General features: G+C 42.8%; 1 protein-coding gene across 1 annotated transcript in view; it reads right to left on the bottom strand.

The window, feature by feature from the left end:
- cfap61 (cilia and flagella associated protein 61) overlaps positions 1 to 26,998 on the bottom strand; it is a 33,526-nt gene that overhangs the window by 1,516 nt on the left and 5,012 nt on the right. Inside the window, exons 7-22 of the mRNA XM_034161915.1 lie at positions 26,099 to 26,266; positions 25,751 to 25,854; positions 24,750 to 24,789; positions 24,324 to 24,460; positions 24,046 to 24,187; positions 23,000 to 23,071; positions 21,951 to 22,157; positions 21,305 to 21,433; positions 14,691 to 14,818; positions 8,146 to 8,238; positions 7,767 to 7,935; positions 7,177 to 7,348; positions 5,095 to 5,387; positions 3,026 to 3,353; positions 1,890 to 1,972; positions 1,605 to 1,816 (exon numbers count right to left, since the gene is read on the bottom strand). Coding sequence (XP_034017806.1) covers positions 1,605 to 1,816; positions 1,890 to 1,972; positions 3,026 to 3,353; positions 5,095 to 5,387; positions 7,177 to 7,348; positions 7,767 to 7,935; positions 8,146 to 8,238; positions 14,691 to 14,818; positions 21,305 to 21,433; positions 21,951 to 22,157; positions 23,000 to 23,071; positions 24,046 to 24,187; positions 24,324 to 24,460; positions 24,750 to 24,789; positions 25,751 to 25,854; positions 26,099 to 26,266 — 2,477 coding nt within the window. The remainder of the gene's footprint in view (positions 1 to 1,604; positions 1,817 to 1,889; positions 1,973 to 3,025; positions 3,354 to 5,094; positions 5,388 to 7,176; positions 7,349 to 7,766; positions 7,936 to 8,145; positions 8,239 to 14,690; positions 14,819 to 21,304; positions 21,434 to 21,950; positions 22,158 to 22,999; positions 23,072 to 24,045; positions 24,188 to 24,323; positions 24,461 to 24,749; positions 24,790 to 25,750; positions 25,855 to 26,098; positions 26,267 to 26,998) is intronic.

The raw sequence follows: 26,998 nt of genomic DNA, 5'->3' as shown, positions 1-26,998 counted from the left end.
TTAACGGTTGTCCAGCATCAGCTAAGCAACTAATCAAAATCACTGATATCATTTCATAAAATATTTAAGGTAAACACCAGCATGATCTTAAGTGAATAATTTTACTGGCAACTAGTGCTAATTCACAAATCAATTTCAGAATTATCAATTCACTAACAATTTAGCTAGTGCTAACTTGAGTGAATAACCAAATTCATGAGCATTAACTCACTAACAAGTTAGTGAATAATCACTTTCACCATAAACGCTAACTGACTAACAAGTTAGCTAAGGGCTATGTTTGAGTGACCAAATAATCACTTTTACAAGAAACACTAGCTAAGGGATAAAGTAATGTTTGCATGAGTGAATAATCATTTTTACATGACTCAGAAATGGTAACTAATTAACAAGTTAGCTAAAGGCTAAGTAGTGTTTGGTGGAGTAAATAATCAAATTCACCAATGTTAACTCATTAAATAGTAAGTTAAGAGCTAATCAGTGTTAGCTTGAGCAGTTAACCACTATAACTCACCAACATTAAGATCTGTTGCACATGCAACTGATGATTCAATGTTCAACCCCCCCAAAAATATGAGTTATGGTAACAATACAGGCACATTATCATATCATGTGTGACTTATTTATTTTGTAATTCATACTTTTACCACCTTTTAAGGTGTTTTGTAGTTGCAGTTGACCTATTCTGCAACCATTTCTTTCATAGTGAGACCTCATTTATGCCATCGCAGAAATCCTGAATGGCACCAGCAGGAGCGACACTGATATCTGATGTTAAATAAAAATACAATCAAAGCCCGTTCACAAAGCCAGACTAATTGTGTTGGTTGACCGGCCGCCCCCCTCCAATCCGTATCACAGTTAATCAATGATTTTAACGGTTCATGATGCGTACTCAGCGTCCACAATGACTTTAAGAGTCAGGACAGAAGCCCACTGGTGCACAGCCCCTCCTGCAGGGGGGCTCTGCTTTTGTTTGGTCCTGGGCACCCCAAAGACTGATTGGGGACCTGCATAAACAGATTAAGCACTGGGTGACATTAGGCGTTCATATCTGGGGGTCATTTGTGTTGAAACCTTAGAAGCAGGTCAGTCGCAGTTTGATGAACAAACAACAAAGTCACACCAGGATGTAGACGGGGAAACAATCAAAACAATTAATTATCCACCTGTGTATGATGACGACCGGCACTTTTGTCATGTCTGGAGTGGGAGCTGTCACGTGATGTGATGTCAAACAATTAAAGTCCAAACGGACTGACTCCGGTCTTACCTTTGCATACCTCCACACTGACAGGGGGCAGTCACAAATTCAGACTTCTCAAAATCAGTTTACATGATGTAACGTGGGAAAGTAAATGAAAGAGTTCAAAGATCACACCAAACTTTAATCAACTGTTCCCGCTGAATTGTCATGACAGAAAACCTAACTATAACCCATCCACGGGTTTGAGCCAGCAGACAGACGGACAGTCAGTCGGAGGCAAACTGGTCTCACGTCTCAGCTGGAAGCAGTAAGATTTCAGATTTTGAGAATAAAGCGAAACTGTCTATATGCTACAGAACAAGGATGCACGGTGTAGTTCCACCTTACTTTGTCTCACCTGTACAGGTTGGGAACCAGGCCCTGCTGGTACTGGTCCAGCAGCTGTCCCAGCAGCTTCTGGTGCTTCCCATACAGACACAGGTAATTGGAGAAGGGGCGGGGCTCCAGGGACAGACAGGTGAGAGACTCCACCACGTGATAGTGGCTAAGATGCAAACAAAAGTAGTTCCCCATCTCCGCTTGTCCAGTCACAATCACTCTGTCCTGTAACTTTCCACAGACGATTACAGGAGTGAGTGTCCAGCTCTCAACAGGAAGGAGAAGTAAAAAAACAACAACTTACGTGCTGAACAGGAGGAGCTGCTGGATTTGTAGCAGATGGTTTGGTTACATACAGGAAATTAAATCCTCCGGGCAACTTCCCAGCTGAGGAAACATGAACGACACTATGGTCAGGATTCAGTGGACAGAAGAACGGCTTCAGTCCAAAGTATGGCTTATAGATTCAACAGGCAGAGGCAAAGAACTGTGGCATGTTTTTAACAACATATTTAAGTGTAAAAGGGAAAAATAAACCAGTTGTGTACAATATTTCCAAAACAATCATTTTAATAGTTATATAAATAATATTCAACCATATTAACAGTTTTCTCAAGACCATACTCAGCAAAAATAAAAAGACAGTCTAAAATTCTGAAAATCTCTATAATGAAAAGTGTAAAAGTACAGATGAATGGGTTTGATGATGAGACCAGAAGAAAAACAGATCTGCACCAACAAACTCAGACAGCAGAGTAGGTTATTTGTATTCGGTCAACACTAAAGTCCCTGAAAAGTTCATGCGTGATTCATCTCTCCCAGGCGGGCGAACAGGAGAGGCTGCTGTGTTGACGTAGCCTGCCGAGTGGCCTTGGTTACTCCGTGAATAGCGACACAATACAGCATTGTTATGCTGCGTGATGGCTTTGAGCATCCACCGCAATAACATCGGCAGTGGTCGGGCCGGCGAAAAACTGAAAATGTTCCACAATCATGGTGAAAATATATTAGCAATTCTATCAGATACAAGAGAAAAGGACAGAGATAAAACTGTCAGTGCAAACATATGAATGTGGAGGAATTTTTTTGTCAAGAGATTTAAAAAAATTAAGAAAAATGCTGCAAGCCAAATAAAGGATAAAAGTACAGCATTGATGTTAATCATGGGTCCATAAGTATGTTTTTAACAACTGACATATCAGTCACCAACGATGTTCCTGTAGGTCACCTGCCCTGACAGATGTGGTCAGCCAATCAGGGGCAAGGAAACACCTGACTAGACTAATCAGTGTTATGCAGTTATGGAAAACATGTAGGGCAGGTGTTCTCCAGATCATTTACAAACCCACATGTGACAGTACGTAATGCTCATACAATGATGCAATTTAAATGTTTAAGTCTACAGAAATGTACAATTCATAACTAAATCGGTGATCAAACCTTGAATTTTGGCCTGTTTGTACTGCGGGATGAGGTAATCCATTTTGGATGTGGACTCCACAGTGTGGTCCAACGTTGGGTCATACAGAGACAGCAAGGTGGCTGCCAGGTCCTGTCCCACTTCCTTGGAGTTGAAGTTGGTGTGCGACCATTCGGGAGCACGGTAACGGCGGCTGAATTTTGTGAGAGGCCCAGCACCAAAAATGGCGGGATCGTTGGTGTTGAACATTGTGTCAATAACAAGTCTTCCATCATACACCAGAAATGCCTCATTGATGCTTTTGAATGCATCATAGTCAACTCTTCTGTTGGAGAGGTTGATGAATACCTGGAAGAAAATAAATCAATGAGTTATGAACAGATTTATTATAAATGTTTGATGTGAAATATTTTCAAGGTTGTATTATTTTCAGTGGTTAGAAATAATCTCAAAATTATTAACCTGAAAACGTAACAGTCCCGAGTGCAGACCACACCCACCTTTTCAGCAAGTTTTAAGAAAATGGATTCCAATAAACATACCTGACTTCTGAAATTTAAAATTCCATAAAACATACAGGCTCCATCCCTTCGCTGAAGTGCAGAAAGCTTTGTGCTGTCTCTTATGAGATGATCCCTTTCATTAACTTGTTAAAAAAATAAATAAATAAAAATAAAAAAATCAGCATTCCCAATCTTGCAAAAACAAATAAAAAGAAAAAAATATATACAAGTTATATGTCCTTTTAATACCTGAGAAAATAAGTGAGGATTTGGAGTGTCTGGGTTTGTGATTCTTCTGGATCAAGATCCAGGCTTTCAGTGACTTCCTGCACTCAGCCATTTGTTTGTAGTGAAAGTGTTTAACTTGTTGAAAGATTCACTGAACTAAGCAGTGACCTTCATTTTTCTGGGCTCGTGAAATCGAGAGACCTCAGTATAGGGCTTATGGAGGAAGAAGTTTCAAGATCCTGGTGCTACTTGTCTTACTGTATGGTTGTGAGACCTGGATGCTAACAGTAACATAAGGCAACAACTGGGTGGCTTTGGTACCAGGTCTCTTAGAAGGATCCTTGGGTACCATTACAATGACTTTGTGTCAAATGAACGGTTATTTAGATGAAGACAATCACTTGCATGATGAGGGAACATTAACAGTGACACTTTGGCCATGTGGAGTGTTTCTCTGTGAACCAGCACACACATGTGGCTTAGTGTGGAGGACCCCAGAAAATAGAACGGGCCAAGTACATACCCACAGGCCACCTGGTTGCAGCAGACAGACAGCCATTTTCACGAGTTAGGGATTGATTGGGGCTCTGTTCAGGTGATTGCAAGGCAAGACCTGAAGCTGTTCCATCATGTGGCGGATGTGGCAATGTGTGGCACCACATGCTTCCAGACATGACCTGACATGGCTCTGCACTGTTTTGAAGATCCAAACAAAAATTTAAAGAGGCATATTACTGGCACAAACCTCTCCAGGTGGCTAAAACAGGTAGCAGGTATCTTAAAAATTGTTTATTGCTAAAAGTACTCCATAAATTCAGAGATGGAACACCCCTAAATAAAAAAAGAACATGAATGTTTATTTGTTTATTTGTTTGTTTATTTATTTGGATCCCCATTAGCATCTGCAGTATAACTGCATCAGCTACTCTTCCTGGGGTCCATTCATGTTTTAATCACAGTTTCAGTACAATAACATAATAGATTTCCATTAAGACCTGTAAATCATAATGAAAATTCATAATACATTCAGAATAAATTAATTCATAATCAATTCATAATACATCACAATACTTCAACCATTTGCCTCAGATAATACTTTTTAAGTTCCTTTTTAAAACCCAGTCCACTGCTCAATTCCCTGAACTTTAGTGGTAAATGATTCCATTCTCTCATGGCTCGAAACATCACTGTCCGTTGTACTCACTCGTCTTGCATGTCATTTTGTACAATATGTCTCTGATAGTAGTCAAATTAACTGATGGTATTTAATCAGGAAAAACAAAAACAACCTCATGCTGGATCTTTGAGTCCAGGAGAATCAAGACGTAGGCAGAAGCTGATCAGTTTTGCAGACTTACCCCACACTGCAGATGGACGGGCTCCTCATCTGTCATGAAGGACACAGATGTGAGTGGTTCAGGGTGATCTCCGTTGTTCATCTGGGCCAACACACAGTTGTGGTGAACTCGAACTTGGGCCTTCATCAACTCCATGGCCACGGCTGTCTCCACAGCAGGGTCCATGAAACAAGACACACCAGGTTCTGTAGCTGGCATGACTAAATGGAGACGAGATCCTTGGACTCCAAGGCTAAGCAAAGTCTCCACAGTGGTGTACACATCGATTCCACTCCCATAGACAACGGCATTATCTGAAGAGTAAAGTTTAACACAATGATGAATGAAGCAGACAGAATTATTTGTGGTGTTGCCAAAAAAAAAAATATTGGATGAAAAACTCTTCATAAGGGACAGCAAGAAGGTGTATCTGCATGCATCCCTCCATTGGTGTAATATTGGCAAATATACAGTATACAGTATAGCAACAAATCCCCAGAAAATTAGTTTCAAGTTTCAATTTGTCTGAAGCAGTAACTTGCTAAAAAAGAACATACAGATTACATTGTGCAGTTGGATGTTCTCCATCCAGGAAGCGGACATTTGCAGGATAAGCAGCAGCACACTCAGTGAAATGTTTTCAGGTCTCAGAATATTAATCAGAATAACTGTAGTTCAACAGAAACACTCAGCAAACCATAAAGACTCCATTTCCATTAAAACATCTCAGATAATCTACTTTCTCTCAGAAGATAGTTCAGTAATCAATATGGGATCTCCGATCAGATTTTTCCTTCTTTCTGTGAAGGCATCTCTAATTGTGTTGATGTCAGTGTCGCTGTCTGTGGTGCTGAAAGAGCACAGAGCTGCTGCTGCTGCTGCTCACACTGAACCATCAAGGACACAGACCATTTCTTTCATCTCTTGAGCCTTCATATTTCGAGAAATATGCAAAAGAACTTCTTCTTTTTATAACAACTGCCTCTTTTTGTACTGTTTGTTAGTAAATTCACTGAGGAATCGATTTCCATAAAACCACCTGTGGCGTGGCACAAACGGCAAACTGTTACATTAACTTGCCTTCTGAGTCCTTCTGGTAGAAATATATTTGTCATGTCCAGTCTCACCTCAGAATGAACTACAAACCACAAAATATCTGTGCAGATTATTCCCACAAGTGCTTTGCCTCCTTCAACTTGTCCACATAAATCATAGGGAAGTATGCTGAAGGGAAGTGAAGTTTGTGCTTGAGCTTTGCTTCTCTCATGCTCATGTGACAGCTGCACTTCAGAGATCCAGATTTAGTCGAGGTCAGGTCAGGACAGTTCAAGGAACATGCCCTAACACTTGCACATTGCTGTATCCACCACTTCATGGAATGACCCGAGGTCCCGACTGGTGACCATCCAGTCACACTGAACACCAATGAGTGCTGGTCTACTGGAGTTCAGTGTTTGCATGTTTGCACAGTGCCTGTGTGAGTTTCCTATGGGTGTCCAGGTTTCCTCCTGCCTTCAAAAATATAAATATTAGGTTATTTTCTTTGCAGATCTAGAGTTGCATCAGGAAGGATGTCCAGCACATTAAAGAAAGTGCCAAATCAATATAAGGATCCGCACCAGATCCACTGTGGTGACCCAGAGGGAATGGAAGAACCCCAAATTAAAAAAGCTATGATTATCAAAGTAATATTGGAGCTTTCTCAGCAAAGATCAAAGTGCACTCTGCTGAAATTTGCAGGGCTTATTGAAATATGGAAATAAAGATGCCATCTGCTTGACTAAGTGCAATATGCAGTTATTAATGGTTTCTCATTATGAGCAGGATCATCTAATTAGTATGTAGAAAAGCTTCACTTAAGATTGCTGCACAATTCCTTCAGATTAATGTTCTTTAATGGCACTGTGTATATTTTCCTGCCTCACTCTCACAAAGTGATATGATAATGGAAAATAGATGGTAGAGTCGATTCACAAGAAATGAAAGATTTCTCTGTGGCTAATTAGTGGCTGGTTATGCTGCAGCACTTCAGCACCCAGCGGCTGAGTGAGGATCACTTTAGGTTACATGCATGTGTACTGGAAGGCGGCGGTGCTTGTATACCCTCCAGCTCCACAAAGTTAGTGCACAGCCAGTGGCGTGCAGCCATGCAGTCGTACGCATCATTGAGGGTGAAGAGGTTGGACGGTACATGTCCGGTGTATCTGTGGCAGCCAGTTGACAGCTGGCTGTTTGTGATTTGCTGATTTACGTCCACAACGGTCGGACACGGCACCTACAAAGTAAAGCACATTTTACACTGGTTACCAAAAGTTCCAGTTCTGGACAAAAACCGTGCAACTCTGACAGAGATCAAAATGCAAAATAAGTAAGTAAAATGCTGAATCATGACAGTTTCCACAATACAATATTTACACAATATAATGTTGACATACACAAAAATTTACAAATGACTGAATGCTCTTTGGAGTTAAAATCAATTATTTGGAAATGTCAAGGGTATGACAAGGTCTAAAAGAGGCTCTGCTCAAAAACTGAGTGAACGTGAAAGACATGAGACAAGGTTAGTGGATGCATCATTACCCTGACAGAGGTACTGCAGCTTCTCGTTTGATGTCTGAGTCACTGTATCTGCATATTTTGTTTACAGTGCAAAATGCAGATGTTTGCTGTAAGCATTGTGCCACTCTGACCTGGTACTGTGTTCCCGTACAGAGAATGAGCTGGTGGTAGGACACCTTCCCACCATCAGACAACAGCACATATCTGTCTGTCCTGTTGATTCCCACCATCTTCCCGGTCACTACTCGGATGCAGGATCGCACAGGAAGCTGTGCCAAATCTCTGCTGCTGTACGCATGACTGCGGAAGAGGAGCACAAACTGTTTGTAATTAAAAAATAAAACCAACAAACCTATTGAAGCACCTTCACCTCACCACTTTGGTGACTTTCTTCTTCTGATGTGAACACTGGAAATTTCTGAAAACCATTCACCACCAACTTTGGTTTGATGGATTTAAATCTATTCAGTGTTTTTATTCAGACATACTGATTCCATTACATGCACTTGCCTTGTGTGCAGAAACCCAGCGTTGTCGTGGTTGTAGTCACCGGGGAAACCGTGCGTGGAGATGAGGGTCAGGTTGTTGAACTTCAGATGAGGACTGTGAGAGAACAAAGACTGGAAAATGTGTTTCCTCACACTGAAAGCTGAGGGAAGAACAGCGTCACACGCTTCAACAACTCGATTCTTCATCTTGCTCTTTCAAAGTGTGTCATCAGAGTCAAAAAGAACACAAACATGGTGAGGCATAATTGAGTGCAGGAATGTTTGATTCTAGCAGGCTTTAAATATTAATTATGAGCTTATTGTGCTGGAAGCGATGCAGAGCTGCATCTGAACGCAGACTTAGAATTTGAGTGCTGCAGCATTAACCGTGTATGGCTGCTGCAAAGTTTAATTACCTTTAACTCCAACTGAAAACAGACTTCGCTAAATAATAACACAAATTTTGCTTGCACATGGAGTCCAGGGTTCAAAGCTTTTCCCTCTGACGCACCTTTGAAGCCTAAGCAAGAAAAATCCTCAACACCCAGCCCACCGTTTTACCGGCCACAACATAAAACATCTGTTGTGATGCAAATGACCTCTTTTGTTGTGGCCTAAAGGACATGACACTGCTGATAGGAGCTCGTACATTCATACGGTGTCTGGCCTTATCGCACAGAAGCTTCTGATCAGCTCCTGCTCACATTTCATCTTCCTGGTAAATTAACACACACACACACACACACACACACACACACACACACACACACACACACACACACACACACACACACACACACACACACACACACACACACACACACACACACCAAAATGATGGGAAACTCACTGGATACACTTAGATGTCTTATTTTCATGATGGACAAACCAGTTAATCTAAGAATACACACATACACACACACATATATATATATATATACGTATATATATATATATATATATATGTGTGTGTATGTGTGTATATATGAAACCGACTTCTTCTGAAACTTCTCTGTTCTCTCATGACGTCCTGGATCAATAGAGCCTGAAATGTGGAGGTTTTGAGCTTGAAACAGGCTGACGACGGCGGCTGAGAGCGCTGCGTGACGTCTCACACCGTGGGAAGTCCTTAAAGCGACAGTATCACCTCAAAATCTCTCATCAGCCGTTAAAATTTTCACTGAAAACCAGCGTAATTTTTCGAACCATGTCCACTTCGATGTGTCTCACAGGTTTAGAAAAAATTTTGATCAAACAAAGCGCCAGTCTCTCAGCAACTTCTCAGACAAAGGAATTCCGACGAGGGGCTGGACGACTCCTCCCACAAGGAGTGCTCACAGGCGAATGACGTCACCGACAGGCGTGGAAAAACTCATGCATGCGCACGAGGGTTCAAGCATGTCTGATGTAAAAACATATGAAATCCATATAGTTTTTGAAAAAAATAAAAAGGACCGTTACTTTATTGACAGACCTCGTATGTCGACCTTTCTCCTTTCCATCATATCAGCCAGCTCTCTCTCTTTACCAGTCATACTACCAACATTCAAAGTCCCCACTCTCATTTCCACCCTTCTAGTTTTCTTCTTCTCCCGCTGTTTGTGGCAACGTTTTCCTCCTCTTCTTCGTCGTCGTCTTCGCCCAGCAGTAGTCCAATTTCCACCGGCACCCTGTTGGCCAATAGCACCGGTGGCGAACGTTGTTAACCCGGGCCGCGACCGATCCGGTATGGGAATTCGATTCTGAGTCTGCATAGTTGGGTTGGCTTGTTTTACGCTGGATGCCCTTCCTGACGCAACCCTCATTTATCCGGGCTTGGGACCGGCACTCAGAATGTACTGGCTGCACACCCCATGTGGCTGAGTTATATATATATATATATATATATATATATATATATGTTCCTCCCCTTAACGCTGCGGTTTTTTTTGGGTTTTTTTTAGCCTTCTATGACTATTGCGCTTTGCCTTTTATTTTGAAAGCGTCAGTCGGGGGCGAGCTTATGCTGCTGCTTCCTGCTGATAGCTGAGTTCACACAGAAAACGACACGAGGGTCGAGAAAAGTACAGGCTATGCAATGCGCAACAAAACAAAATGCAGAACGACGCCGAACTTTTGAATGGACATTTTCGGTACAAAGTTCTACAGGATCAGGCCCGGATCCAGACCGGTTTGGACAGATGCAGCTGCATCGGTCAAATTTGTTTTTACGCATCGTTCGTCATCGGTAAAAAAAAAAAAAAAAAAAAAATCTTGAATAATCTTGAATAATAACGTGTCCCCGCGGTGAACACAGCTTTTCTGTGGTTTTCATGTCAACCTATAGTCCGTAAACGATACGGATTTTTCCGAGTTTCAGAGTCATACGGACGTACAAATAAAGTCGGATATTCGGGGTTTGGTCTGTAATAAACTATTTCTGCAGCGCGGCTCCACTTTGAAACCATGAACCATTGAAGCAATGCTTCGATCCAGTAGCTCGTTGGTTCTTTGATTCACTGCTCTTCAGAAACGGCAAGCCGCTTCTTAACCCCTCGCAAAGCCATTAAAATATCGTCAGTCACTTTTGTGTGGATTAAAGTCACTAACTGGGACTCTTGTCTTGTTGCTGTCAAGAAACAAGAATCGTCCTCCGTTCCGTTCACACAGCTCGAAACGCTGTGCGGCTGAGACAGAGTCCGGTCGGAATTAATAACTTCAAAATGAATCGCCGCTTTAAATAAAATGACACCTCTTTCCAAATGTAATACAGACAAGAAACTACAATCGATTAAAACGTTTTTTTTCTCCCAAAATGAAACGTGCTGTGTTTTCTTTTCAAATTCCATCCTGAAGTGAAGCACAGCAGCTCTAAGCTCAGCTCAGATATATGGAAACACATTCATGCCAATAATGTCTGAAAGGAAATGCTTTTGACAAAAACTACAGATTTTGTTTATTCCTATTTATGTCCAGAGATCAAGGATTCACCATGTAGAGTTCATTATGTGCAAAGTTTAAGGATCCAGTGACCAAATTCATATTTATTTACTTTAAGACTCAATAAAATGTTCAATTTCAATTCAATTTAATCGGCTTATAAAGTGCCAAATCACAACAAAATCTAAATATACTAAAACAAATACATCACAATTGTACACATATCAAATTGTGGTATGTGTACAATTGTGACGTATTTGTTTTAGTACATTTAGTCATGGACATGAATATTGTTATTTTGATATGAAACAGGATAACAAATGACCTGCCAGTGGTTTTATATTTGATTTCATTAGTGTGTTTCAGTTGAAATTTACATTTTCAAATTTATGCAATGTTCATTTACATTTTCAAATAAAACTGCTTTTAAGCGGCTTTTGAATTCATTTTTGGGTTTCACATATACCATGCGATTAATCATGATTAATCACAGAAAGTCATTGAGTTAATGCAATTAAGATTTTTTATGTTTGCCCACCCCTAATATATATATATTCTAAAGACATAAAATATATTTTCTTAACTTTTAATTATACACCAGTCCAAAGTGGCTTTGTTTGCAGTTCGGATTTCTTAAAACTGCTCAACTGAACCACATTCAATAAACATGTTTTAACAGATTTCAGTATGGCCTAAATGAAAATCATTTTCAAAACTAGCTCATCTACACACTTTAATCCAGTTTATTTGTGGCATAGAGCTGTTTTTAAAACATAAAAAAAAAAAAACAATTTAAAGCATCTTCAAAGCATTTTCAAACAGTATGGTTTTGGTGTAAAAAACTTTAAAACTTGTAAAGATTCACTTCCTTCAGATTTCTCTATCATTAAAGCCAGTAGAAAACATTTCACAATGATCTCACAAGTAGAGCAGGTGGACAAGTGGAGAAGAAGCTGGTCTGTCAATAAGTAGAGCCGAGTTTGAATCCTGATCATGTCACAGTCCATGCAGCTCTAAATGGCCACCAGCCTCGGCTGGGGAAGAAACCTGTGTTGGACTGGCGCCCTGTCTAGGGGAAGTCATAGATTCTCATCCACTTCACACTTTGTAATCCAGAGGTACATTCCGGCACCTCAGGGCCTATATACACCTTAAAACACATTAGAGGCTGTTTTAATTCACTTAAAACATATTAATCAGAATATTACAATGTTAGTAAAAAACTGATTTTTATTTTTCTGTCGGTTATTCGTTTTGGGTGTAAAGGATACAAACACGTGGCTTGTTGTCCACTGGAGTCTGTGGATTTCGCATAGATTCTTGGCTTTGTGTAATCTGTAGGTTGATCATAATGTTCATCATAACAATCTGTGAGACAATCATTTCAGATGAACTTTCCTTGCTAATCTGTGCCAGAAGGTGGATTTATGTGGCTGTACTGAGGCATTAAGGTCCATTATTGGTGCCTGGACATGACTAAAGCGGTGGGCCCTGTTATCAGCTGGTGACAGACGGCCACAGTGACCCTGCAGCCTGACCGCGGCGAGCAGAGGGCCGAGCCACCGCACAGTTCTTTATCTGTCTGACCCTGTCCCAGTCAGTGATGGAGATGGGGGTGGTGCTGGTGAAATCTAAGTTTGGGGGGGGGGGGGGGGTGCGTTTGGGCAGGGCTGATAAGGGGGCCCCAGCAGGCCGAAAGTGACCCATCATTCACCTTCTCAATGCATCGCTGCCTCGCCATTAGTTCAGCGGACACTAACTGCCTCATTAGTCAACTCATTAGTGACAGCAAACACAGATTGCTGCAGCAGATCCTGAAGGGGAAACAGTAGAGTGGCTAATTAAAGGGGGCCAGCACTGGCCCCGCTCAATGCCAGGCCTCAGACAGCTGTGCCGGCCCACCTCGGCACTGACATGCCAGCCCCACCAGTAACACGAGCGGCTCATTTGGACAAAGCAACAACCCAGGTTGCCTGGCAGCTATCACCTCGTTCTGATTCAGCCGGCCGAAGCATCTTATTATTTGTCGGAGCGGTTAATCCCACAAAGCGAAGATGAAGACAAACATGTAGCGCTTCTGAGCCAGAGTCAAGTGACATTTCTCGAGATTTAATTCCTGGAATAACAGATAAAGAAATAAAAAGAAGCATCGGTGTGAGACCTCTGTCCTTCAGCTCAAGGTCTCCAAAGAGTGTTACTGTCTGCAAAACCCACAATGAGCTCAATCTTGTCAGCCTGTCCCATTTTAAACCTCATGCATCACTTCTGTGCTGCATCTTTTGGTCGGTCAAACACTTTATACACGATTTAACACAGTCAATGTGATCATTTCTTTTCACATTAAACACCAGAAAACATGTGGACATGTCTGATAACACTCCAACTGTCCCTCTAGAAGCAAGTCCTCTGCAGGTTCTATGGCTGATCAGGCTGATGTTTAGCCCCAGATGTCATAGTGTGAAGCAGATGAGAGCCTCGTCAGTCCCTGTGGTCAGGACGCTAGGCCATCACAGGATACTTCCCCAAACACGGCCAGAACCCATTTACAGCCGGATGGACTGGGACGATACAGATGGAGTCACTTGTCAAGGATACAGACACATAGCCTGATGGACAAACCTGGAATCAATTTCTTGACAGACCAACCTGTATCACACAGAGCCACCTGTGCACACCTTCCCTGTAAAATCAATCATTTATTATTATGTTAAAATAATTCATGGATAATGCCGTCTTCCACTGAATCCATGGCTGCAGTGTAGTTTCTGTTTACAGATTACATTCATGGCATATAGAGTTTTTCAGACAGACGAAAGAACAGTTCAATAAAAGAAAAATGAAGAAAGTTTAAATTAATGGAACCAGTAACACAGATCAGTCATTTTTAAGTGATACGTTTGTGGGTTTTCTTTTTTCAAATAACACTGCTCCATCATAAGAGTCCAATAAAACAATAGAGGTCTTAAATATGACTGATAACACCAGACAACAACTTTTTTTTAAATTAAAAGACAAACAAATTGAAATTATTAGATAGAAAATGTTGAGCTGAACACAAAAAAGTATTTGTTGTAGCATGTAAGAATTTGGGGAAAGCATTAAAATAAATGGAATCACATTAAATCACATTGTGTTAGTTCAAATCAAGCAACTAAATAATATTAAGTTTCTGCACTCTGCTGATGACTGAAGAATGTGTCAACATGCGTCCAAGCAGCAGCTGTAAGTGTGAACAGCAGCTGTAGTTTGTCAGCATCTAACCCGACCAAGCAGCACCCTGAAGACAACATCTGCATCACAGCACCTACTCCGAGCGAGTGCGTGTGCCCAGGTGTGCTGTGGACTCCCCAAAACAGCTTGCATTGTGGGAAATATACTAGTTGACCTACTGTGAGGAGAAAATGAAAACAAAAAATCTTATACCTAAAAATGGTGCATGACAGGAACGTATCTGGTTGATTTTTATAATCAGTAGCCCACAATCCACAAAATACACCAAAAGTGTTCAGGAAGCAAAACCTTCATTGTTCAGTTAAATAAGTCATCTAAAGAATGAAATATGTGCTATAGGATTATTTTAATGTGTACTGGACTTTTTGTTCCGTGTGAATGTTGTATGCGACATCATGCACACGGACGGTGACTCACCAGAAGGTCAGCTCCTCAAGGAAAGACAAACCGGTGCTTGACGCCCCCACCACCACAATCCTTTCATTAACGGTGACCTTTGGTTCCATGGATAACTTTCTGCTGATGAAGCTAAGAGCAAACGGTGGCTGAGACAAAGAAAGACAACGACACAAGAATCATTACCATGAACAATGTGAGCGAGGCCATAACGTGTCAATTAAAAAAACAACTGGTTGTTGTGGGCTGCCTTGGTCTGCCTCCCTGTCCTGTCTGTTTTTAACCTTGTTTTGTAGTTTGTGAGTTTTTCCCCCAGATGATTTTCCTCAGAGCCGAGGCACACCTGCTGTTCATCACTGCCACACACCTGACATGTATGGGCGGCTGATTAGCAGTGGGCTACATAAACCCAGACTTTCAGCTCATCCATGGCAGATTCTTCAATGAGACTTCATTGAGATTCCATGATCGCGGATCATTTGCTGACCTTGACCTCATCTTTCCTGCCGCCTCCATGCTCTTTCATGACAGAGCTTTCCGCAGCTATATTCAAGGTAACGTGGCCAACTTTAATTTCCATATTAGAGCATGCTGATTTTCCTGGTGTTCCAGGACACAATCCTGCGCGGCTTCCACGCTGCATCTACTACTGGCTCCCCGGCTAGCTGCACCACATCACTTTGGAACTCTCCGGCTCTCAGCTCAGAGCGCGAAGCTCTGCCCCACCCCAGTGAAGTTCCTTCATGTTCTGTGAGATTCTGTTCTCACACATTCCTGCCAGTGACTGAGCATGACTAAGAACTGTTCCAAGAGCTATTTTCTAAGAACTGTATAAACTCTGATATTGCACCACTAAGAATTTTCCAAGTCATTTCTAAAGTCAAGTCCTGCTTAACTGGAACTGTCACAAGAAGTGCAGCACTTGACCTCTGAAGATAATTCATGAACTGTGAACGATTCATGAACAGAAAACCTTATTTACTAAATGGAGAACATTATTTCCAGAACTGTGAACATTTCTGGTTTAAGCCTTCAGTGAAGTGTCTGTTGTTAAAGGCTTCAGTATTACGACTGCAGTCACTCACCATCTCTCTCCTCCATTCTTACACTCAACAAAAATATAAACGCAGCACTTTTGCTTTTGCTCCCATTTTGTATGAGATGAACTCAAAGATCTAAAACTTTTTCCACATACACAATATCACCATTTCCCTCAAATATTGTTCACAAACCAGTCTAAATCTGTGATAGTGAGCACTTCTCCTTTGCTGACCTCACAGGTGTGCCATATCAAGATGCTGATTAGACACCATGATTAGTGCACAGGTGTGCCTTAGACTGCCCACAATAAAAGGCCACTCTGAAAGGTGCAGTTTTATCACACAGCACAATGCCACAGATGTCGCAAGATTTGAGGGAGCGTGCAATTGGCATGCTGACAACAGGAATGTCAACCAGAGCTGTTGCTCGTGTATTGAATGTTCATTTCTCTACCATAAGGCGTCTCCAAAGGCGTTTCAGAGAATTTGGCAGTACATCCAACCAGCCTCACAACCGCAGACCACGTGTAACCACACCAGCCCAGGACCTCCACATCCAGCATGTTCACCTCCAAGATCGTCTGAGACCAGCCACTCGGACAGCTGCTGAAACAATCAGTTTGCATAACCAAAGAATTTCTGCACAAACTGTCAGAAACCATCTCAGGGAAGCTCATCTGCATGCTCGTCGTCCTCATCGGGGGGTCTCGACCTGACTCCAGTTCATCGTCGTAACCCACTTGAGTGGGCAAATGCTCACATTCGCTGGCGTTTGGCACGTTGGAGAGTGTTCTCTTCACGGATGAATCCCGGTTCACACTGTCCAGGGCAGATGGCAGACAGCGTGTGTGGCGTCGTGTGGGTGAGCGGTTTTCTGATGTCAATGTTGTGGATCGAGTGGCCCATGGTGGCGGTGGGGTTATAGTATGGGCAGGCATCTGTTATGGATGAAGAACACAGGTGCATTTTACTGATGGCATTTTGAATGCACAGAGATACCATGACGAGATCCTGAGGCCCATTGTTGTGCCATACATCCAAGAACATCACCTCATGTTCCAGCAGGATAATGCACGGCCCCATGTTGCAAGGATCTGTACACAATTCTTGGAAGCTGAAAATGTCCCAGTTCTTGCATGGCCGGCATACTCACCGGACATGTCACCCATTGAGCATGTTTGGGATGCTCTGGACCGGCGTATACGACAGCGTGTACCAGTTCCTGCTAATATCCAGCAACTTCACACAGCCATTGAAGAGGAGTGGACCAACATTCCACAGGCCACAATTGACAACCTGATCAACTCTATGCGAAGGAGATGTGTTGCACTGCATGAGGCAAATGGTGGTCACACCAGATACTGACTGGTATCCCCCCCCCCCCCCCCCCCCCCCAATAAAACAAAACTGCACCTTTCAGAGTGGCCTTGTATTGTGGGCAGTCTAAGGCACACCTGTGCACTAATCATGGTGTCTAATCAGCATCTTGGTATGGCACACCTGTGAGGTGGGATGGATTATCTCAGCAAAGGAGAAGTGCTCACTATCACAGATTTAGACTGGTTTGTGAACAATATTTGAGGGAAATGGTGATATTGTGTATGTGGAAAAAGTTTTAGATCTTTGAGTTCATCTCATACAAAATGGGAGCAAAACCAAAAGTGTTGCATTTATATTTTTGATGAGTGTAGCTCCTGTTCTCAGCTTTGTGCGTCCCATCTGGCCCCGGCTCCAGAATCCAAAACTCCAGGGTTTCAGTTCTCTTTCAAGACTGGCTTGGGAACCTGCAGCTCCCTAACTTCCACCACTATGAGTGGGCTGACTCTCCACTCTGCAGGCACCCCCCAGTGCAACATTTTTATTTTGTCCTTATTATAAATATCTTTTCGTTCACAACCAGCTCTGTTTCCTTGCTCCCAGCGTTTGGGTCCATAGCCTGTACCGGTCCCGTCCGGACCTCTAACTATAACACTGGTACCATTTTCATAAAATTAAATGACCACATCCTTAATTATTAAATGAAAAAACCTGAAAAGATATAAAGGCTGTTAACATAAGACACATCAGGGATTCAGCCAGAAAACTGGGAGTGAAGCATCATTTTTGTTAAAATGCAGCCACAAGAAGACTGAACCCTCCCATGACCCGGTAAAGACCTGATCCATTCGGACATACATTTGAATTTGTGATAGATAAAGCATAAGGTGCGTTTCGGGGTAATGGGTGGAGACTGGAGACTGGTGGTGTAGTGAGTTCTTGTGCATGAGTGTTTCTTTTTATTCACCTCTTTTTGCTCTGTATGCACCACTCTACTTTTAATCATTGGTGATTGATCTCTGCTCTCTTCCACAGCATGTCTTTTTCCTGATTCTCTCCCCTCAGCCCCAACCAGTCCCAGCAGGAGACTGCCCCTCCCTGAGCCTGGTTCTGCTGGAGGTTTCTTCCTGTTAAAAGGGAGTTTTCCTTCCCACTGTCGCCAAGTGCTTGCTCATAGGGAGTCGTTTTGACCATTGGGGTTTTTCTGTAATTATTGTATGGTTTTTGCCTTACAATATAAAGCGCCTTGGGGCGACTGTTTGTTGTGATTTGGCGCTATATAAATAAAATTGATTTGATTTGAGTGTCAGTCTGCTGTGCAACATTTTCAGCAGAATATGCAACAATACAAATGCAGTTTTTAGTCAAATCACAAGCTGACGTTACCTGATGCTAACATTAGCAGAAAACTATTTGCTTGCAAACAGCATCATTTCTCGCCAAACTTGCAAAGACAGCCTGGGCCATGGCAGCCACCCACGACATACATAATACACACAATTTATGAATGATATGGATCCTTTTATAACAGTTTATACTGTGACAGGATGGAATGTTTTGACATTGTATGAAATCACAGCGAGCCAATATCATGAACTGAGATATATGATGTCATTTCCTTCTGTCACCTTAAAGGAGAGACGTAGCAGATCAGGGTACAGACCGTCTGTAAAGGGCTGCCGGGCAACAATCCTAATAATCATAATCATGGACTTTATTCTCACTGTACATACATGCATACAGTGAAATTTTCTGCATTTAATTACATTCTAATTACATTTAGACACAATCCAGCCCCTAGGGGCAGTGTGCAGCCACAGTCCGGCACCTGGGGACCAACTCCAGATGTAGAGACGCTGTGTTGGTGAGGGGCAGAGAAAGGAGGAGACCCTAAATAAGCATGTTTTTGATTGTGGGAGGAAACCCACACAGACACGGGAGAACATGTAAACTCCACACAGAAAGGACCAGGCGGGAAGCGATCCAGTGACCTTCTTGCTGTGAGGCAACAGTGCTAACCACTACTCCACCATGCCGAACGGAGCCTGTCCCAGCATGCACTGGGTGAGACTGTCTGAAATGTTTCAGTTAGTTAATTCATAAAATCAGGAATCAATGAACTGTACCATCTCAGCTAATTTATTTATGATAAAATTAATCAATAGTGTTTAAAATTAAGTGTATCACACCTCATTTTGCCTCATCATTGATGAAAGCTGCTTCCTTTGCCTGCGATAAGCCGAAGCATCGCTCCATATGTCAGCATGCAGAGCCTCAAGGAAATTATATGAATATTACACAAAGGTTAATTCCAGCCTCTCGTTTCCCCCCTTTTTTTTTTTGCTTGAAGCTGTTTCTACCCAGCAAGGTGCACTGTGGGGCCAATCTACCTAATTATAGATGATGAAGGAGCCATTAGGCCAATGGCGCTGAGGCGGCTGGTGGTGGAGAAATTGTGAAATTAGAAAGCTGTGGTCTGCTAATTCCTACAGGACTCCTGTGTCATTATTATGGAAAAGTGTTCTGACACTGTCTGATCCCAGAAGGATCCAGTTCAGTTTTTACCTCAGAAACATTAAAGTGAGTCCCTTCAGCTGCTCCCTTGTTTCACTCAGGGGTCTCCACAGCAGATCTGAAGTGGATCTTCATGTTGATTTGACACAAGTTTTACACTGGATGCCCTTCCCCACACAACTCCATATTGGAGAATGGCGGGGGGGGGGGGGGGGGGGTGTTGAACCAAGAAGAAGTGCACTAACCGTTTGGTCATCACCCCCGTCATTAAACGTACATACAGTTAAAACTGCAGGAATTAACTGCCTGTTATCCTGCTTCACCTTTAAAACAGAACGAGTGCCGCTGTGTAACATGATCCTGTATTGACCGAGAGGGAACAGGTGCTTTAGATTTGATTAATCTACCAGCGCAGAGCCTGCAGCTAACACCAGGAGGCACTGAGGCGACGTGCTTATCTGCACGAGGGCCCGGACAATGACAACCGCTGTGTACGACGGGGGGGGGGGGGGGGGGGGGGGGGGTGTACACTGTGATGCCTCGGGTCCAAAGAGCGGCTCTGTGAATGTGGCAAATATTTGAGGTACATGTCTTTAAAATCAATCAGAGCACTATTAGGTTGAGCCGAGCGTGTCAGGGTTCAGTGCTGATCTGTTACTAAAACAAACACTCTGCGACTGCAAGTCAAAAATAACCCTGTTTTAGATGGTGGTGGAGTCAGAATGTGTCTGAGTCCATCCAAACACACCAAACCCAAACCACAACAATGTTTCAACCAACTGTTTATAACCACATGATGCTCATCAAACTAACACACAACTCAAAGTTTCACTGAATATCAATTGTTTCCAAATAAATGTCTGGAAGCAGCTTAAAAATAAATGAAGTCTGAGTTAAGCAGCACTAGAGTATATTTGCAGTGAAGGAGTAAAAGCTCCCGTTGTTATATTAGGAAGTGGATTTAGTTCAGTGCAGTTGCCAGGTTAAAGCTAAATACCTGGACTTGGTTTTAGCAATGACAAAGACATTATTACATAAATCAGCACTAATCTGCCCCCTGGTGGATAAAGTGCTTATTTAGCTTCATGCAACAAATGCAGCGTGTAGCATTTTTTACGTCTTTTTTTTTTTTTTTGCACCTTGAAGGCTTGAATAACTCGATCATTGACACCTGTTTGACTTCTTCTGAGGCTGCACCTCCTGCTTTGTCACTTTCTTTGACCCAAAATAAACCTGAATGAGGTCACGACCTGCAGCACAGTGATTTGTCACCTGGCTGTGGAGCACAACATTTAAGGATGTGGGTGTTGCAAACCTTCCTGCCCACATGTGCAACATGCAGTCTGGATCCAGATCAGGCAGAAAGTTCTGGAAAATGATCTCATATTACTGGGTCATGTGGAATCAATAATTTGTTCCAACTTATAATCAGCTTGACTACTGATCCTAAAGCGTTAATGAGTGCTGCTGTAATTTCAGTTCTTTGACTTACTATTTTAATGTAACAATCATAAATAAAAACAAACTGTTTAGGAAGCAGCCAGAATCTATCTGAAGATGGTGCTTGTTGGTTAAACTGCAGGGTTGCTGGATTCTTCCTGCTGAAGGGATGAAATGGTATAAAGCTCCCTATGGGCTACAACCTGTTGAAACATCGCCATCTAGTGGTCAGACTGATACCCTGCTGGATTTCCTGGGTGGCCTTCAGCTAATCTACAGTCCCTGGCAAGCGGTTCCGCGTCAGCCAGCTGCCTCTGTACCCACCTGCTCCTCTGTGATCGTCTTGGAAGGAGCGTTTGTGCCAAGCTCCTCTAACGGGTAGATGATCTGGCATCGAGGGCGGACGGGGACCATGCTGTTGAGGACAAAATCCAGATGGTGGATGCAGGAATTCTGAGTGTGGAAGAAGAGGGCACGGTGTCAGTGAGCTCAGACAGGAACAAAACGGCAGCGGTGAGAGGGTTCGGGAGGCTGCGATGGGATAATTAGCTCTGGTGAAATAGTTGGATGATGCAAGGTTTATGTTACTTACATGACCTGTTTGTCAGCGCATCGTGCACCATTCTACACTCACCATTATTCTATTTGCACATTATCACCTTCTAATCTGGTACTAGTCTGTGAAAGCTAATCAGGAGAGGAAGAGGAGAGCAGCAGAAGTGGAACCTGCAACTCCGTCACCACCTGCTGCTCTGACTCCAGGGACAGCAGGACACCATGCAAAAATTACAATTAGACAAATTTAACACAATTACACAGATGGACCAAAAGCTTCCCAGCCAAATGAAGAAATGACTACAGACTTGCAGACGGAGTTCCAAAGACACTTGCATCACCAACCTCCAGACAAACTGCAGAACATTGAGTATTATTAGTTCCTGGTACCGGCAGGCGGTTCCTCTGCACTCACCTCCTGAATGTTGTGAGATGGATAGTTGCGGAAGTACAGGCAGGACTTGTGGGCAAGCCGCAGGACCTCCTTAAAGACCTGTTTGGTGTGGATCTGGAAGGAGGACTGGAGGACAAAGTGACAGAGCTGAGCGTGCTCGTCTTCACCATGCTGGCTGAAATAGATGAAGTTCTCGATGTTGTAGTGAGCACAGATGTACTCCACATCCTGAGAAAGACATTTGGTTCAACATTTATCAACACAAATAAAGAGCAAAAAACAGTTTTTAATGAATGTTCATTCAATGTGGCATAAAAATAACACTCCCATTTTAATAATAGTCATTAATTATAACTGTTATTTATTGTTACTCATGTATAACTTCAACTTTTGTCACTGAACCTGGGCTGTCAACATTATAACCTTTTGAAATGGGAATTCAAAGCCTTTTGGGAATGAAACATAAAACAAATGTGAAGACACGTAGGAAAAGCCTAACTTAACTAGCAGGTGAATCTGTGGGAACCTCCAGGCTGAGGTTTGAGTCCAGGTCTGTGCTACTGGCTGCTCACCCATGTCCTTTGAGCTACCTGTGTGTCCTTGGACAAGACAGTTCATCTGCATTGTGCCAGTCCACCCAGCAGTAAATGGGTACTGGCCTTGGCTGGGGTAGTATCCTGTGATGGACTGGAGTCCCATCCAGGAGGACTCACAGACTCTCAACCACTACACAATCGGGAGATAAGCATCAACTGGACTGGAATCGGGGTCTGACTGACTTCTTCTTTCTACTTTCAGTTTTACGAAGTCCATAAAACCTGTGGATGGGTTGTTCTGTTCCAGCACCAAGGTTCTGGTCAGTCCTGGTTGTTGGACTAGGCTTAATTTTAAATGTCAGAGGTTAAACTTGTGCATGAAAAGACTTCTGAAGAATCTTTTAATTTGTGCATTTTAAAAGGAGCTTTTGCAACATAAAAACAAGCAATAAAATCAGGCAGAGTAAGTCCCCCGTCCTCCTCCAAAACACTTGGGTGTGTTTATAAGGAAACGCGCTGGATAACAGCACCAACCTGCTCGTTCTTAATGATGACGATCCCGACAACCTGGCTCTCTGTGACGGCCACGAAGGCGTGCAGCGGTGCCTGAGCAACGAGAAGAGGAGACTGTGGTGTAAAATCAGACATGACTGTTTGAGCTGAAAACACCTTCCTGTGCCATGAACACACATGACACGGCTGCAATCTCATTTGGGAAGTAATTATCGGTGTTGGAGCTGCAGTGGTGACAGCTGGGGCGTCAGGCAGAGCAAAATCTGTTCAGCTGAATTCTCACCCGTCTGCTCCTTGGCAAATGTGACGCCCTTCGTTTTCTTTTTTTCAAGACAATCATAATAGTGGCTCATGCCGTGTTCCAAAACAATCATTTCATTTTAAAGGTGAAGGAGGGAGACAGACACCGGTTCAAGCAGGTCACTTTGACTTTAGGACATAAAAATGCTTCATTAAGGACACATCTGGTTCTCTAGTCAACTTAGAACAGAACAAGAATGAAACATTACCCACCCTCCACCCCCCCAAAAAAACTGATTAATATTTTCATTAATGAGTAATCCATTGTTATCTTTTTGACTGTTTGGTCTGTTAGAGCTTAAAAATCAATGGATTTAGTTTCAGTTGACAGGATTAGTTTCAGTGTCATACTGATTTTTCCCACATGGAGTTAAGGCTGACATTGGGTCGTCATGAGAATAGAGCCCAGTAGAATCGGTGCACAGAGACTGGCGTCGATCTCTGAGGCGCTGAGAAGCAGAAGTTTGCTGCCTTCATATGACAACTTGGGGGTTTAAGGACCTTACCCAAGGTCTTGGTGATTTTCTGGTTTGACAGGGATTCGATCCTCTCATCTTAAGCCTACCACTTTAACTGGGTTTGACTTGAGACTGTTGACCTTTAGACCATCATGGTCTAAAGGTCAACAGTCTCAAGTCAAAACCAGTTTTAACCAATAGACCTTTGGGTCAGTTTTAAAACCCACTGAAAGAACAACACTATAAAACTCTCTGACAGAATTCAGTGTTCAGCACTTATAAAGTCCAAACAGTAGATGTGGTGATGACCGTGTGCTGAATGAGAGAATCTGGAATGGTCTTATAGAACTGGTCCAGATCCTGCAGCAGAGACTCGTGGAGCCTCAAACCCTTCACCAGGTGACAGACAGCAGGTCGGTCTGCAGCCACCGCCAGCCTCACCGCCACAGTGCTGCAATCAGAACAGCATCATGACGTCACTGACACTCAGACTATTGCAGCTACAATCATCAATCCTAAAGTGCACGACTCTTATTTACTCATTTGTATCTTCCTGGATAAAGCAGGTAAAGGACCAATGAGCCCACCTGAGTCCACTGCGGTGTAAGAGGTAGAGATCACAGAGCGGTGAGCTCGTGGCCCGGGCCGCTACCCTGATGAAGTTCTGCAGAAGTACTAACTCCGGAGCCAGCAGGTGTACTGTCATGGCACAATAGTCCCGGTCCTGACAAACATGGCAAACATGTAAGGATTCACTCCTCCCACCAGGTACAAATAATGTCATACTGTTGTTATTGATTCCATGATCGCACGCTGTGGATGCTGGTAGACGCATGGAGTCTAATGAGTGTCCCTTTCTTTATCTTGCATTCCAGGACCACAGGAATACTTATTTATTTGGTTATTCATTTGTAAATCAACGATGTGACGTTTGCACATTTTTACAAACACATTTTCTGTGATTCAGAACATCAGCCAAACCACCAACAGAAAAATGTAAAGGTGATACTCACAGGGAAAACTCTGAATATGTAGGGAAGGACGTCCACTGATCTGGAAGAGAGGGAGAAGGAAGGGGGATTTAAAAACCAAAACCACATCTCTGCCAAGTGGGTGACGACCGCAGAGTAACAACTGGCCAAACTGATTCCAGCTCAGCTTCACCTCGCTGTCACTTTAAGCTTGGCTCTCATTAATAACACGCTCACTCTCAGCAGGGAGCCGCTCGACGCCGAGCTCAGGAACAGCTGGGAGGTGAGGAGATGGTGAAGGGGGCTCAGCAGGAGCCAAATAACAGTCACTCTCCTCTTACAAACGCTACCAACGCTGCAGCTCTCACAGCGCCCCACATAAAAGAACGAAGTCAGAACTAAAATCAAGAATACTGTTGTGCATCATTTGACATTTCAGATATGTGGAAGGAAAGAAGTCATCATTTATCTTCATTCACTATTTCCTGAAAGTTTGTCATTTTGAATGCGACTCTTTAAATTTCACAGGCTGCTGAACACCTGTCACCTGGCGAGTTGTGTTTGTGTGCACGAGCACTTCTGCATGGTTTTATAACGGCGTTCTGGCTGAGTGGGTGTGTCTCTATCAGGTTTGTGCATCTGCTCATCTCCCCCCATTCTTCTTTGCAAACCTGTGGGAACAACTTTTCATAAATTGTCGCTCCATTTGGGACATGGATTCTGACTTATCTCCTCCAGAACAACAGCATTGTTGTTTTTCAGCCTCAGGTTTTTGTGTGCTCTTCCATCCTAAATGCACTTTAGCTTTGACACAACACAGACCATCCTGAATGAAAAAACATTCTTTCTTTCTTTCTATAGGAACGTGCACTTCTGCTCACACACAAGGAAAACTTCTCCACTTAACTGACCAGGAACCTTCTGCACTGGCTTTGTGATAAAATATAAAAGGTTGAACTTAACACCTTGGAGTGAGAGCATGCTTAAGTTTTGCATTTTCCCTCTCGAAAGAAAAAGAAATCTAGAGTCTAATCTGATGTTACCTCATTTCATAAGTTTTGTCCATGACAAAGATCTGGATGCAGAAAACATTTGGTTTGTGTGAACGCTGCTGTTCTCCTGCTGTGACTGTGGGCTGCGTCTCCTCCTGTGGAACACAGAGCAGGAGGTGACATTATGTCCCAGACGGCAGTGAATGAGAAAATGTTTTTCGACAGTTTGAAAGCTGGTGTCACCATCTGGTGGTGGCCGTATGTAACTGCACCTTTCTATAATGAGTTTTGGAGCTGTTCATGTTTAGACATTTTGTCAGATTACTTCTGCTGTGAGCTGGTTCTTTTTTTTCCAGACATGATGTATGAGCGAGGTGAGTGCAGAAGACTATGAGTGACCTGCTGTGAGGTGGAGGTTTGGCTTCCTCTCTGTCCTGCAGCAGCGTGACACTTTGGTTGCACCGGTGCATAGAAACCATCAAACTGGAAGAGCTCAAAATCATCCTGCAGATTTTCCAAGACAACCTCTGTGGTGATGTGGACAAATCCCACAGTGATGCCGTCCATCTGTGGAGGAAATGTTAGAATTCAGTCACTGTGACCCTTTTCTGTTTGTTTCTTCACATCATAGAAGATTGTTTGTTGGTCTGAGTAAAGAAGCAGAAGAAGGTCTGAGTCATTAACATGAGCCACATTTACCCACGTTTGTTTCAGAGCTTAAAAACTACAAAGCAAAGGGGTACTTATTAAATCACCTACCTCTACCAAGACCAAAAATGCTCGAATTGTGCAGTTAAATAAAATAAATGATTAGAATTCATGTTCATCAACTCTTCACACCTCCTCTTTTTTATTATGCAGACAGGTTCAAGCTACATTTTTCACTGCATTTGCTAAAAATCTGTTCATTAGTCTTGGTGGTGAACAAAACCCACCAGAATGCTTCAGATGTCTGGACACAATATGTTGAGTGTGAGCATGTCTTGGCGGAGTGTCAGCACGTATCTGCCATATGCTGCCGTCAACACATCAGCCTGAGGCGCGGGGCCTGTCGTTTCCCGCATCTCCAGGGAACGGACCCCAGCGGGCTCCCAGCATTAGCATGCTGCTTCTTACATTTTACAGTCAGGACTCAGAAAACCAGTACGGGAGCCCACATCAACCAGAAGAGAGTTCAGAGTCAAAAACCACAATCAAATATTTTAAATTATCGGTACAATGAAAAATTTCTGAGAGCAATACTGTCAAGAAATATATTAAACAACTATTCAAGCTTAAATTATGTGCACAGTTTCATGC

The sequence above is a fragment of the Thalassophryne amazonica genome, chromosome 21, assembly GCF_902500255.1.
Source record: "Thalassophryne amazonica chromosome 21, fThaAma1.1, whole genome shotgun sequence".
Lineage (NCBI taxonomy): Eukaryota > Metazoa > Chordata > Actinopteri > Batrachoidiformes > Batrachoididae > Thalassophryne > Thalassophryne amazonica.
The sequence above is the reverse complement of the archived record's forward strand: the minus strand, read 5'-3'. Positions and strand labels throughout refer to the sequence as shown.